This window comes from Bidens hawaiensis, unplaced genomic scaffold (genome assembly GCF_021521415.1).
Source record: "Bidens hawaiensis isolate Kalapana, Puna unplaced genomic scaffold, B.hawaiensis_p1.1 tig00012605_1, whole genome shotgun sequence".
Classification (NCBI taxonomy): Eukaryota; Viridiplantae; Streptophyta; class Magnoliopsida; order Asterales; family Asteraceae; genus Bidens; species Bidens hawaiensis.
Window position 1 is genome coordinate 293,208 of NW_027492035.1, and position 15,438 is coordinate 308,645.

A 15,438-nucleotide genomic window follows, 5' to 3' on the forward strand; every position below is an offset into this window, starting at 1 on the left:
CCTTCGGGGTAGTTCTACTTCAAGCTTGAGACTCATAATTTGTTGAAATATTAGGTGTATGCTTATTGTTTACTAATTCAATTCAATATGTTATTATGAGGTAATATTTGGTATAACTAGAAGCTGGGCTTATAATGGATAAGTTGGGCTAGTAGCTGGGCTTGTGGATGAGTGGGCTTGTAGCTGTGAAGATTTTGGTGGCTGGCCCAAGTTGTTAAAACTCCCTGGAAGCTTTGTGACAGAAATATAAAAGAAGACGTATAAGATATTTATGATAAGAATGTTTTTGTACTCATCTTCTTTCTTCCAGAAGTTGGTTAGATAGATCTAGGGTTTTTATACTTGTTCGTATTGTTCAAGTAGAATTGCTTGTTAGATCTCATAAAATCGATTCACATCATCTTGTTGATGGTTTGTGTGTTCATCTTGGATTCTGTGGTATTATTGAGTAGAGTAAAATCTGGTTCAACTCTTCTCTGATTACCATTTTTTACATGGTATCAGAGCGTAAAGAGCTCTAATTCTTGGGATTCCGCTGTTGTTTCAATACTACTTGCAAAGATTTAGGGTTTCAATTCGAAGCCCTAATTGAAGAAAACCTAATTTTTGGGCATTTATTTTCTTGTGTGATTTCGCTTGGATCTGAGGCGTAACGGTGTTCTTCACATGCTTCTGATATTGGCCGTGATTGATATATTGCTTCACCAGACCGCTATTTTTTTTCTTTTGTCAAGATCTATAACCCTAAGTGAAGGTTGTAGGTCTTGACTCTTGGAAGGAACACCCTAACTTGGGCGCCCCTTGGTGAGTTCGTTCTTGTTTTTTGTTATTTCTGTTACATCAATTAATTGTTTGCATATTGGTTGATTTTTGTGAGTATTGTTGATTGTAAGTATGGGTGATGCTTCTAGTTCTGGTACTTTGATTAGTAAGATTGAGGCTAGTGATCCTTTGTATTTACATGCTAGTGACTCTAGTAGTCTCGCTATTGTAAGTACCAAATTAACTGGTTTTGAAAATTACACTGTGTGGTCTAATGCAATGAACCTTGCACTTCAAGTAAAAAACAAAATTGGTTTTATTGATGGCTCTTGCATTAGATTCACAGATGATGTGATACTTGCAAGACAGTGGGATAGGTGTAATTCTATTGTGCTTACTTGGATTTTGAATTCTGTTTCAGATGAATTATATCTTGGTCAAGTTTATTCTAAATTGGCTTCTGAAGTTTGGAAAGAATTAAAAGAGACATATGATAAAATTGATGTATCTGTAGTGTTTAATTTGTATCAGAAAATTAATATGCTCTCTCAAAATAATATGTCAGTATCTGAATACTATCATAAATTGAACATTATGTGGAAACAACTTGATCAAATTCTTCAGTTACCTACATGTACTTGTAATGGTTCACAACAGGTTAATGAGTTCAATTTGATGATTAAATTGATGCAATTCTTGATGGGACTTGACAATAGTTATTAGTCAATAAGGTCTAACCTGTTAACAAGGGAGGCACTTCCTACTGTTAAGGAAGCTTTTTCTATAATTTCTAAAGAAGAATCACATAGGCTTTCTAGTATTAATCAAAAAGGACAATCCCAAAATATGGGATTTGTTTCTAAGTCTAATCAAACATTTGATAATAAAAGGAATACCACAAGAATACAAAATCAAAGTATGAAGTGTTCTCATTGTAACAAGATGGGATACACTATTGATAAATGTTTTGAAATAATCGGTTATCCTAGTTGGATGAAGCCTAGGAATGGGCAAGGTAAAAATATTAGTGGTAATAATAATAATTCTTTGTCTGATAATACTGTTTCTACTAGTAATCCTTCTATTAGTGGTCTTTCTTCTGTGCAAGTTCTTAGGTTGTTAAGCTTGTTAGATGAAAAGGCTGGGGAGAATCATCAAAGCTGTAATGTATCAGGTAATATGAGCCTGTGGTTTTGTTCTATGAGTATTAGTAAACCTCAGTTTTGTTTTGCTAGTTCAGATAAATTTAATAATGTGACTGAATGGGTTGTTGACTCAAGGGCAAACCAACATATGGTTATGTCTGATAGTGAATTAATTAATCAAATTGATGTAATTGATCTTAATATAAGAGTTAAGCATCCTAATGGCACTAGTGCTGTGATAACTAAAATTGGGAACATTAAACTTAGTGACAGGGTCACATTATGTGATGTCTTAGTTGTCCCTGGTTACAATGTAAATCTTATGTTTGTTCATAAGCTTGCTAAAGATAGTAAGTTAACTGTTTCATTTGATGAATTCAAATGTTACATACAGGACTCATTAACAAAAAGTGTCCTGGTGACTGGTAATCAAATTGATGGTCTTTACATGTGTGGTGGATCTACTTTAACTAAGAAGGTGTAGTAGTTATAAGGCTGTTAATTTGTGGCATGCTAGGTTAGGACATCCATCGGATGCTGTTCTAGATTTTTTAAAAGAACATTTGAATCTTAAAAAGATTGACTCACTTGTTCCCTGTGACGTATGTCATAAGGCAAAACAGCACAGGAAACCTTTTCTCTTAAGTGATCATAAGTCAAAAGAATTAGGAGAGTTAGTACACCTTGATGTTTAGGGGCCTTATAGGGTTCCAAGCAGAGAGGGGTATAGATACTTTCTTACCATTGTTGATGATTATACAAGGGAAGTTTGGGTTTATCTAATAAAACATAAAGATGAAGTTTTTAATAATTTCAAGAACTTTGTAATAATGACTAAAAATCAGTTTAGTAAAAATGTAAAGGTTCTAAGAAGTGATAACGGGACTGAATTTGTAAATAACCAAATGAATTTGTATTGTCTTGAAAAGGGTATTATGCATCAAACCACTTGTGTCTATACTCCTCAACAAAATGGGATTGTTGAAAGGAAGCATAAACACTTGTTAAATGTTGCTAGGGCTTTACTTTTCCAAGGAGGGGTTCCTCTTAGATTCTGGCCTGAATGTGTGCTAACTGCTGCTTACTTGATTAACAGGACTCCATCTTCTGTGCTAAATGGTAGGTCTCCTTATGAGTTAGTGTATGGTTTTAAACCTGTCTTGAGTCATTTAAGAATGTTTGGTTGTCTTTGTTTTAGTACAATTCTAAATAACACAAATAATTTTTCAAGTAATGCTGAAAAGTGTGTTTTTGTTGGGTATTCCAATCAAAAGAAAGGTTACAAATTATGGAGTTCAGATACTAAACAAATTATTTTTTCTAGAGATGCAAAATTTTACGAAACTATATTTCCATTTGTTAGCCCTGCTTGCGGTGCGCACATATGATGTATATATGTGTGAACCCTCGGGTGGGCAAAAGTGAAATTGCACTAATTTTGACGTTATTTTACTAATCTCGTGAAAATAACGTTAAAAGTGACGGACGGTTAATCAGGCATCATGTAGTGGCGTTGATAGCTGAAAGATAAGGGTACATGCACCGATCAGCCGGTGTCCCGATGATTGAGTGCTATGTGCCTTATGTCTAAGGCTTGATGCAAAACTACTATCGAGCCGGGGGTCTCACCGGAAGCAGCCTCTCTATCCCTATGGGGTAGAGGTAAGGCTGCCTACATCTTACCCTCCTCAGACCCTACCATAGCTTTGCTATTGGTGGGATATACTGAGTACGATGATGATGATGATGATATTTCCATTTGTTGATAATGATGTTTTAAAAGAAGTTGGCACAAGTAATCTTGATGTCAACAACTTAAATTTTTTTGATTTGTTTGATCAATTTGACACCAACCTTTCTAATGACCAAGACATACCCAATGATGAAATTAATGCTAATCCTAATAGACAAGAAACTTCTACTCATCGGTCTCAGCAGTCTAGAAATGGTTCTAGTACTACTGAGGGCAGGGCAGATGTCATTCAACAGCCAAATAGTAGTACTAGGGGCATGGTAGATATTAGTAATCAGCAGCCCAGTAATTCTGAACCACTTTCTAGCAGGGTTGAGGATGTAGGTAGAGGTAATGTAGTGTCAAATGATCATGCTTCTGAGGGGATTGAAACTAAAGTAGAACTCAATGCACCAACGGTATTAAGGATATCTACTAGAAATATTGTTTTTCCTAGAATTTTAAATGATTTTGTGGTCGAAGGTAAAGTCAAGTATGGTCTTGAAAGAGTTGTGAATTATTCCAATTTGTCTGTATCAAATATGTGTTTCACATCTGTGTTAGATAAATGTTGTGAGCCAAAAACCTATTCAGAAGCTGCAACTGATCCAAATTGGGTTGCAGCTATGAATAATGAGATTGAGGCTTTAAATAGGAATAATACATGGGAGTTGGTTGAATTACCATCCAATAGGAAAACAATTGGGTGTAAATGGATTTATAAAATAAAATATAAATCAAATGGAGAAGTGGAAAGGTTTTAAGCTATGTTAGTAGCCAAAGGTTTTAATCAAAAAGAAGGTGTTGACTTTTTTGAAACCTTTTTTCTTCTGTGGTCAAAATGGTAACAATTAGATGTGTTTTGTCTATTGCTGTTAAAAATGATTGATCTGTTTTCCAACTTGACATTAATAATGCCTTCTTATATGGTGATTTAAATGAGGATGTTTATATGTCTTTACCTGAAGGTTATTTCTCTAAAGGAGAAAGTAGAGTGTGTAAATTAAAGAGATCTTTATATGGCTTGAAACAAGCTCCTAGGATGTGGAATGAAAAATTAGTAACTGTTTTACATGAACTAGGATTTGTACAAAGTCAATGTGATCATTCCATGTTTATAAAATCAAGTAATTTGGTTTTCATTGTATTACTTGTATATGTTGATGATATTGTAATAATAGGCAGTTGTAATAAGGAAATCATGAAAGTTAAAAGAATTTCTAAAAACAAAATTTTTGATAAAAGATCTTGGTCATCTTAAGTATTTCCTTGGAATGGAGGTTCTTAAAACCGATGAGGGAATATGTTTATCACAAAGAAAATATTGTTTAGATCTATTAGCTGAATATGGCATGACAGGGTGCAAACCAGTTAGCAGTCCTTTAGAACAACACTTTGTGATAACTAATAAGTGTAAAAAGGATAATGTGTTATTATCTAATATTTCTGGTTATCAAAAGTTAGTGGGAAAATTAATTTACTTGTCTCATACTAGACCAGATATAGCATATTCTGTGCATTTTCTGAGTCAGTATATGCATAAGCCAACTAATTCCCACTTGCAAATTGCATTAAGAGTGTTGAGATATCTAAAAGGGGCTCCAGGGAATGGAATATTATTCACTAAAAATGAGTCCTTTGATCTAAGTGCCTACTCAGATTCTGATTGGGCAAAATGTTTGGAAACAAGGAAGTCAGTTACCGAATATTGTGTGTTCTTGGGTAGTTGTTTAGTTGCATGGAAAAGTAAAAAGCAGTCAACCATTTCAAGGTCTTCTGCAGAATCAGAATACCGAGCAATGTGTGCTGTGACATCGGAAGTTATGTGGCTGATTAACTTACTATCTGAGCTGAAAATAAAGGTTAGTCTTCCTGTTAATTTGTTTTGTGATAATATGGCTGTAATATCTATTGCAGCCAATCCGGTTTTTCACGAAAGAACAAAACATTTTGAACTAGACTTGTTCTTTTTAAGAGACAAAATTTCTAAAGGAAAAGTTCAAACTATAGCAGTTAAGTCAGAAAATCAACTTGCTATGTTTTTGCTAAAGGATTACTAATAAATCATCATATAGATCTTTGTAAAAGGTTTGGTATGTTTAATATTTTTAGCCATTGAATTGTGTGTGTGTGGGGGGGGGGGGGGGGGTGTTGAAATATTAGGTGTATGCTTATTGTTTACTAATTCAATTCAATATGTTATTATGAGGTAATATTTGGTATAACTAGAAGCTGGGCTTATAATGGATAAGTTGGGCTAGTAGCTGGGCTTGTGGATGAGTGGGCTTGTAGCTGTGAAGATTTTGGTGGCTGGCCCAAGTTGTTAAAACTCCCTGGAAGCTTTGTGACAGAAATATAAAAGAAGACGTATAAGATATTTATGATAAGAATGTTTTTGTACTCATCTTCTTTCTTCCAGAAGTTGGTTAGATAGATCTAGGGTTTTTATACTTGTTCGTATTGTTCAAGTAGAATTGCTTGTTAGATCTCATAAAATCGATTCACATCATCTTGTTGATGGTTTGTGTGTTCATCTTGGATTCTGTGGTATTATTGAGTAGAGTAAAATCTGGTTCAACTCTTCTCTGATTACCATTTTTTACATAATTGAAGAAGATTGTGACTCAATTTAATAAATCGATAAGGTACTTTTATTATTAATTAGCTGTGTAATGTTTGTTCATGTTATAATATGCAACCATGGTAAATTGGTAATGTTTATTTTTATTGATTTTTGCTTAATATAAAAATGGATGTAGAGGAGCAAACATGAAGTTGTCAATGTCAATTTGAAGATTAAAGAGTGAAGACGAATATGATATTTATATTAATGCATTGTATTTTTTTTATATGTTTTGGTTAGGAACATATAGATCATATTTAACGATTGCTTCGTATAAATTGAGATTGTGGTTTTGTTTCACTACATTTAAGTGATCCATACTTAGTGACTAGTGTTTGATAGTTTTTAATCCTTTTTACTACATAAAATTGTTAACAATGTTATGTAAGGTCACTATTAAGATTAATAAGATGGTGTCTTTAATATGATTCAAAATGGTGTTGATAAGTGTTTTTTCAATTGAATGTCCAAATCTGTTCTTGTAAGAAATTAGAGACAATGTTATGTTATTAGTTGACAAGTATAATGTTGTGTTGTATGATAATATATGCTAATAAAATATATGCAGTGCAAGCCTACTGACCAAATTGCAGCCTTGTTTAATCCCTTATTTAGGCCCAACACAGCGAAGCCTCCCCCCCCCCCCCCCCCCGGGTGGCGCTTTTGCAACCTTGATTTGTAAATGGCGATTCCATCCCTTATTATAGTCTTTATTAGTAAATTTTAATTCTTATTTTCAACACTTTCGCAGCCCATAAAAGCCCACCAAATTGCAGTCCTTTAGCAACATTTTAATTACCTGAAACTACACCAACCTGATAAAACAATAAAACCCAAATCAAGAATGATTTGGTTATCGGGTTACATTTCCATATTTAAGGACCCGAAGACCCAGCCTGATAGATCCTAAACCCGATAAAACAAGTCGAAGAACACCCCTAATCTCATTAACCTTTTGGTTACGTGTGCAGTAGAATATTATACTTAAATTCTCTAATGTTATATGACTCATCATCTAATAAGTTTAGATGATCAATATCATGAGATACTAGACGCTTACATCAAAATGCAATGATCCATCGACTGCGTTTTAATAGCAGTTTATTATGAAGGAATCGAACAGCTTTAATTATTTCAGATTCATGTCCTAACTAATCCTTCTTGTGACTATACAGTCTATAGTCCATACAATTAAGTATGACAAGTTCTTCTCATGACTATACAGTCTATACAGTTATGTATGACTCATCATCTAATAAGTTTAGATGATCATGAGATACGACCTTGTTTCGTATCAGTTGATCCTTTATCTTGCAGATTGTCTTGGTCAAATCATATTGTGTCATAAATAAAATATCTGTGCATGCAATTGACAACAAGTAAATTCCAAATCCGATCTTTTGGAATTTGATGATACGTTTCTTATTTGACTACCCTATGTGATTACGTAAAAGATAATTTTGATTTAATCCACATTTGAATCATTAGTTGATATCTATAAAAATGTGGGCTTTTAATCTTTTATAATGACAGTTTGACCGATCAACTTTTGAGATGCAATATATATAATCTTTATGAACAGAATCCTCAAAAACAACTTTTGAGATGCAAGAAAAAAAATATTTATAAAATGTGGTGATTTCACTAAACTTTTAACTTACAATGTTTTATGCATATATGTAACATTTGTTTTACGTAGACGTTTAAACAAATATATTTCAAGTTTTCTATCACCAAAAGAAGAACCGGATTTGATAAGCCCTGTTATGTTCTACTGTATCAAACTTTGTAACTTGGATTAACCTGTACAAACATTACACAGCTACCAAGTTGTAAAACCTTTTGGTTCATAAACATGGTCTTATGGGGCAAACGAATGGTTCATCTTCGTTCGTTAAGGTTTTATGGGACAACCTAACGGTTCACGAACACCTAACCAGACTAACAAAAATTAGCATAAACAATGCTTTATTTGATTTTGCTAACTGAGAATGCCAGTTTCAACTGTTTGGCCCGGCTACCAAGTTTATGTTGCTGTTCTTTTAAAATTCATATTCATATGTTAATTTTGCTTAAGTCTATATGATTAATCAGAAAAGTCTTTAAAATAAATTAAAAAAAAAACCTTTAATGAAAAAACATAAACACACAAACATTAGGGAACATAAACAAACGTTAATTAACACCTTATAGAAAGTTCACGAACACAACTGAACGAACATGAGTTTTGTTCGTGTTTGTTCATTTAGCTAATCAAATGAAATTCGTCATTCATGTTTGTTCATTTACTAAACGAAGGAACATAAACAAGCTTCCCCGACCGTTGGTTTGTTTACGGCCCTCCATATTGTAACAGAGAAAAAAAACAGATTCAAAAGTGAGACACATGTATGACATTGTCTACTACCACAAACAAAAAATCAAATTACTGATGGACAAATATGACCATGTCCATTATCAGGCTTTCCACACCGGTAACAAAACTGATGCCCACACCTAAAACAAAAAACAAAATTCATCATCAATCACTTTATTTATGCTCAGAAACATGTATTAGCCAGTTAATTTACCTGCAAGAAATGTGATTACAACCAGAAGTTTTTTCCACAAAAAGCTTGCAGTTTGGGCACTTCATCCATCTTTTTTCCTTTGCAAGATTCGTTAACAGAATATCATTCGGACTTTTTTCGCCCTTCTTCAAACTCTGATACTCGATGCAATTGATCCCACAATGCCAAGCAACCTTACACTGCACACAAAAGAGCCGGTGGCAATTAGGGCATTCGGACGACGTAATTGTGACCCCTCCATCATCCACCAGCATTACTGAACAATCTTTAAACGGACAATAAAACTTAAGAGACTCATTAATCAAAGATTCACACAAAATATTCTCCCATCTTTCCAACACTTCTTTTGGAACTATGGATCTGCATACTTCAGGTCCTATCAGCCCTTTACAACTTGGGTCAGGACATTTAACCTTGGTTACATTCTCCTTGATTTTAGCTGCCACGTGTCCACGGATGCAGTCTAGGCAGTATGAATGACGACAAACGTTGGCGTTTTCAAACGTCTCAGACGCCGTCTTTGTGTCCATGCATATGGCACAGAAGCTATACCGCAGTGGCTTAGTTGCTACAGGCAATGTCATCAAAGGCTTCTTCGATGATGTTGAAGTTGGAGAGGGGATTGGTGATGCTTTTTGATTTGGTGAAGATGAAGAAGGGATTACTGATTCTGAGCTGAATATTAATGCCTCTTGAAGTTGCAGTTCTTCCGCGTATTTCTCATCAGAAATAAGAATGATTTCATCAACGTCTTGAACAGCTGAGAAGTATAAATGATATATAATGAAGTAAAGATTAGAGCTTGAATTAACAGCAATGCCCTTTAGTCATCTGGTTTACATTTATAAATGCATCTTGCATAGGTAAAATCAAAAAACTTTATGAAATATCAACAGGTTAACAATAATTACTGTTCAATGCAAAGTTAAGCATATTCATCATCTCATTACCTGATAAGGATGGGCCCTTAACATTAGAGTCTGCGCACAACTCACTCTTGACTTTTTTACGCTCCGAAACAACAGAAGCGTTCTTTCTTTTCTTAGCTTCTTGCTTCACGGGTTTTTTTTCGATTATGGGTTTGCTTGCCCTTTTACTGTTTCCGGGTTTTTTTTCAATTATGGGTTTGCTTCCCCTGTCATTTTTGCCACTCCGTGTGCGTCGTGCTTTCTGTGAACCCATCTACAGCAAATAATTAAATTTTTATATAGCAATTTGAACTAACATAACAAAATGAAAACACTACAGCACACCATATTTTCTTGAAGATGAAAAAGTGACATAATTTAACATCACACATCAACCTAAACAACTAAATTAGCAAGCCAACTTGATTCTCAATTCAAGCATAACGCAACGAGCTAGGAACCTACTTTTGATATATATACACACATTTACTGAACGCTTTCATGAAGGATATCCTTAATCGAAAACACATAACTAACAATATATGAAAAACAAGATAATATACATGAAGAATTATGAATGAAGATCTGCTATATATATAATTATACATACATACATGATTTGATTTTCATTTCTAACATAAAACAATATCGAACCAACTGTTATAGAATATATCATCAATGATTTGAAGCATGTTTAATACGCATACGGAAGATGATTTTCAAAATTATTGCATCAATATATTACGCATACTGCTGCTATAGAATTACACAAACATGATGAACAGTTCGAAACTTGATGATACATCAAGAAATTACTTGATGATGATATATGCATCAATGAAGAAGAGAAGAAGAACCCTAAGGATTGCTAACCTGAATGCGATGAGGCTTACAAGAAGTCGGTTTTTACCACAAACTGATGCTTGATGACCGATAGAAAAGGTTCAAATTCATCTGCCGTCTCCTAAGAAAAATAGGTTTTTGTGTCAACCAAGCGTCATTTTAAATTTTATACATCTTGATAAATTTCAAAATACATCAAGAAAGTTAATAACTGACTTATCGATAAATAAAACCTATGGCATTATTTGAAAATCAAATAAAGGTTGTCGCGTTAATTTAAGAAAAAATAAAGAAAGTCAAACCAAAATTAACGAGATAAATTACCAGTTCTTCTCTGTCTTTTACACTGAATTCTCGGGTTTAAAATACAAAGAAAAAAAATGATAAGATTGGGTAGGGGAATAAAAGAAAATAAATTATATACTTAAAAAGACACTCTCAAATTAAATTAAAATAAAAGAAAAGAAAATATTAATTACATTCTTGAGTTAGATAGGAGAGAAAAGACAGGAAAAGAAATTGTAATTTTACAATTATGTCCTCGATAAGAAGAAAAATACAGGGTAAATTAGTAATATTGTACATTAGAGGTGCACAAATCGGGTTTTTCAAATACCCGGGTTCGGGTATGGAACGGGGTTCGGGGATGATCGGGTATTGGTAATACCAGGGTCGGGGTCGGGTCTGGGTATTGTCTCTAAAACCATACCCTATGCATCGGGTTCGGGTTGGGTATGGAACCGGGTATTCTAAAACCGGGTATTTGAATACCCTATTTTCAGGTATTGAAAAAACCCTATATTTAGGTTTTTTGGGGTTTTTTTCCGAGTTTTTTCCGGTATGGATTGGATTTTTTAAAGGGTTACAATTTTTAGGGGTATTTTCGGGTATTTTTCAAGTAATTTCGGGTATAGATCGGGTATTTGAAAAACCCGGTTTCGGGTATTGGAAAAACCCGATTCCAGGTATGTAACCGGTTCCGGGTTTCGGGTATTACCAGGTATAAATCGGGCCCGGTTCCAGGTACGGGTTTTGGTGCTAAAATGCATACCATATCCGTACCCTACGGGTAGGGTCGGGTACTGGTTCGGATATTAAAAAAACCAGTTCCGGGTATTTTTTTTCTGATCCGGTTCTGGGTTCGGGTTTTTTGTGCACCTCTATTGTACATGGCTATAAACTTTTCCTTCATAATCAGGTCATATTTAGCTGAAAAGTTTTGAATGAAAAAAACCTAACTTTTCTTTCCATTCTCTTTCTTTTCTTTTAAAAAAAACAACTTAAGAATGAAAAAGAATTTTTTTTTATTTTTTATTTTCCAAACCTTTAAATAAAAACTCAAGAATGCAGTATTAGAGTCCACTAATTGGGTTATCATGGGCTCTCATCACAAGGGGATCTCAGCTAGAGGTGCACAAATCGGTTAAAAATCCTAAGCTGGTTTGGACCGAACCTATTCCTTATTAACCCGCCGATTATACAAGAAGTGGTTTAAAGCATGGAAAACTGAGAACCGTTGAAATTGATTCAGGTAGGTTCAACACCGGTTTTAATTTAAAAATTACATTTATAGTTTTGGACTGTTTTCTAATGGTTATATAGCCGTTTGTGACCATTTTAGACCATTTTACAACCCTCAAGTTAGTATAAATAGGTATTGCATGTTTAGGTTTGATTACATCATTTTTACATCTCTCAAACACTCTTTTAAATGCAAAAGCTCTCAAACCTCTCTAGTTCTCCACCTCAAGTATCAATGGCAACCAATGAAAACGTCTCATCAAAACCAAGAGAGCCCCGGAGATTTGGAACCACTACAAGTAATGCTCTATGATGGACAACACAGAAATGGCACGTTGCAAGTATTGTTGGGCATTCCTCAAAGCCGCAGCTAACACAATTGTAAAAATTCATATGATAACACCTTACCCGAAAAAAAAACCTAAAAAGGAAGGAGAATCTTCTAGAACCCACAACCAAAACTAATTGAAGATGTAGCCGACGAACAGTGTTTGTAATTTGTATTGTCACTTTGCTTTTGTAACCTGGGTGGAGGCAATTAAACATCGATCGGTAGTTAAGTTCACACCGGCTTGTAAATTTTCAAAACCTAAAATTATTTATTTATTTTTTTTGTTTTTTGCTTCATTCCATAAATTTTAACAATGGCATCTAAGTTTTGAACGACTTACATGATTGTAAGGCAGTCGAAGAATTTCTTGAATAGTCTTTGTCAAGCGTGGGTTGTCAAAGTGGTCAAACGGCAAACCCTCTTAAATCATAAACTTTGCAAATCGATCCCGAACAATATTAACGTCAAAATTCCAAAGATTTACATGTGGGTTATTGTTGATTAACCTTTAGTGGGAGTGCTTTTATTTGATGAGCAATGTGTTTCTTGGGCAAGCACGCCTTGAATCATCAGTCATTTCACATAAATTGAGATGTTGAAAAAGATTAGGGTTTTGATTGGTGACTAAAACTTTTATAATTTGAAGTTCAGTTGATGAAGCACCAAAACTACTAGATGCTTGTGATTCTCCATGGTTGCTATTTTGAGAGTATTGACTTATAAAAACGTATGTAAATGAGCGTGGCTTTACTTTTTCATTATAGTGTTTTTGCGTATTTGAGTGTTGTGGCTAATGAAAACAACTAATACCTATTTATACTAACACAAAGTAAAATGGTTAAAAAAAGGGTGCAAAAACTGATCTCGAGCGATCATATGACGGTTAAAAATTGATTTCCAATGGCTATATTGTTGTTAATGATCCAAACTAATTTTTGGCGCATCGGTTTGTGAACCAGCGGTTCAAAACCTGTTCTTGCTCTAAACCCCAACCTGGTCCCAAACTTGCGGTTTCATAGCTCCAAATCGATTACTAAACAGTTGGTTCAAAACTGGTTCGTTTTTGTTTAGTTCTCGGGTTGGTTCGGTTAACTGGTTTTTTTGTGCACTTCTAATCACTCCAATCCAACATCAAGTAGACGGCGCACAAACCCTTCACCGATTCTCCCTCTCAGGATCTTTGGTAATTCGATGGTTTCCCTCCACATCTCTGGTAGTTGCAACCCTTCGATTCTCTGGTCTACCTCTCCACATCTCCGATTCTCCGGCAGTCCGGCCTCCTCAAAGTTGCAGCGGCGCCACCGGCCACCGAACGGCCGAACTCTTCTCCGAACCCTTCTAAACAGGTTGTTAAATGTGTATTTTTAAACATCTCATATCGTGTATACCTGGTATTAACAGGTTCATGTTCAGGCTTTGGGCATATGTGCACGATAAATTTTCGTGTCGTGTACATGTTTCGTGTTTGTGTCTTATCTTGTACATGTATACATGATATGTCAACCCTACATAGAACCATTGTAAAACGATGGAATCAGTTCATTCCACTCTTCAACAGTAGTGGTCCAGGTTTCGGTTGGTCGGGTCTTGGTGGTGCGTTGGGTTTTGGTGGTGTGTCAGGTTTAGGTTCGAGCATGACACGGGGGAAAAAGATGATCGTAGACTAAGAAGGTTTTACAGTCAGGGCTGGATTTAGGCTAATGCAAGCTGTGCAGCCGCACAAGGCCCAAAACTGGAAAGGGCCCATCAAAATTTTATTAGTAACCAGCAGGTCCAATAATCTTAAATTAAACTTTGTTATATCTGGCCCAATTCTGAAATGGTTGGCCCAAACAATTTAAAACAAATTAAACTCCCCCCAGCCCACTTCTCCACTTATCCGTTGTATTGTACGATTCATGCATCCATGTGCTGATTTATTTTCATAATTTCATTTCATACAAACTTTACAGTGTTTTCTTTAATTTTGTTTTTTTTCCCTCATTTTGCCTTCTTAACAGTTGAAAATGAATCAAACTTTGATTTCATGATCGGGCTATTACGAAGTATTATTATGAAATTATGCTTTGAAAGTTAAAATTATTTGATTAGGTTTATTTATTTATAGATGCATTTAAATGTGCTTGTTTATTTGAAAGTTTAACTATAATATTATTGTTTTGTTTAATGTTAATATGTTATCACTTATCACAATTATCGTTCAATTACTATAATCAGTTTATCTCGGGGCCCATTTTTAATTCGCACGGGGTCTTTAAAGGCCAATGCATTCTCAGGGACGGCCATGTTTACAGTGAATCTTGAAAAGTTCGGACAATAAAGAAAATTGTGTCGATTCCATCTCTAGAGTAATCGGGATGAAGTTTCTGATGTTGGAGACGGTGATGGCGGTATGAATTTTGGATTTCATCAGTGTTTAGAGGAGGGAGGAGATGTGAAAGTGAGGAGAGAAAGAAGGGAGGTCGGAGAGATAGGCGGCAATTGGTGGCCAGCCATGAGAAGATTAGGGTACGCTAGGTTTTTCTCTTAATACCATGCAAGACTTATACTATGCCAAGAAATCGTTTCCTTGCTTCTCATTTAATTACAATATATGTTTAATATCAAGTCTAACTAAGATGATAATATCAATTACAAATAATGCAAGATATTATCAATCAAACAGAGCCAGCCCAATAGCATAGCAAGCCCAAGCCCTAGCTTTAGGCCCCCAAACTTTAAACGCCTCATTTTTTAAAATATTCACATAAATAATTACCTTGAATTTTTATCAAATAAGCTTTCGGTAGTCTACTGGTTTGCAAGCTATTTTCTTTACGCATGGTCATAAGTTCGATTCTCTACTCTGGGTGTGCTTTTTACTTTTTTTTGTAATAAATTTTCCTACTATCAATTATTTCTATAATACCATGCAATATAATTTTCTAATGCTTCCCATTTATTTTAAGATATTGTAATAAATTTCTTCTCTGTATACTCTATTGAAAAGTTTTTCATCAAATT

At 34.6% G+C, this 15,438-nt stretch overlaps 1 protein-coding gene and 1 long non-coding RNA gene across 2 annotated transcripts; one reads left to right on the forward strand and one right to left on the reverse strand.

Moving 5' to 3' along the window:
* Positions 1-714: 714 nt before the first annotated feature.
* LOC143541483 (uncharacterized) lies at positions 715-3,138 on the forward strand. Its single transcript, XR_013136760.1, has 3 exons — positions 715-804; positions 2,302-2,385; positions 3,004-3,138. It is a non-coding gene; the product is annotated as an uncharacterized LOC143541483 (long non-coding RNA).
* A 5,323-nt stretch (positions 3,139-8,461) lies between these two features.
* On the reverse strand, positions 8,462-11,637 carry LOC143541454 (E3 ubiquitin-protein ligase RSL1-like). The gene is made up of 3 exons (XM_077034278.1): positions 11,581-11,637; positions 8,833-9,653; positions 8,462-8,758 (listed from the first exon to the last, which is right to left on the reverse strand). The coding sequence occupies exons 1-3, from the start codon at positions 11,635-11,637 to the stop codon at positions 8,683-8,685; spliced, it is 954 nt and encodes a 317-aa protein (XP_076890393.1). The 3' UTR covers positions 8,462-8,682.
* Positions 11,638-15,438: the final 3,801 nt, after the last annotated feature.

What these genes read in the sequence shown, in the direction of transcription:
- LOC143541454 (XM_077034278.1), bottom strand. Translation starts at nt 11,637, where the DNA reads ATGGTATGCATTTTAGCACCAAAACCCGTACCTGGAACCGGGCCCGAT. An exon ending in CCGGGCCCGATTTATACCTG is followed by an intron (nt 9,654 to 11,580) that starts GTAATACCCGAA and finishes AGATGACTAAAG; the next exon opens with GGCATTGCTGTTAATTCAAG. An exon ending in TGTAATCACATTTCTTGCAG is followed by an intron (nt 8,759 to 8,832) that starts GTAAATTAACTG and finishes TTTTTGTTTTAG; the next exon opens with GTGTGGGCATCAGTTTTGTT.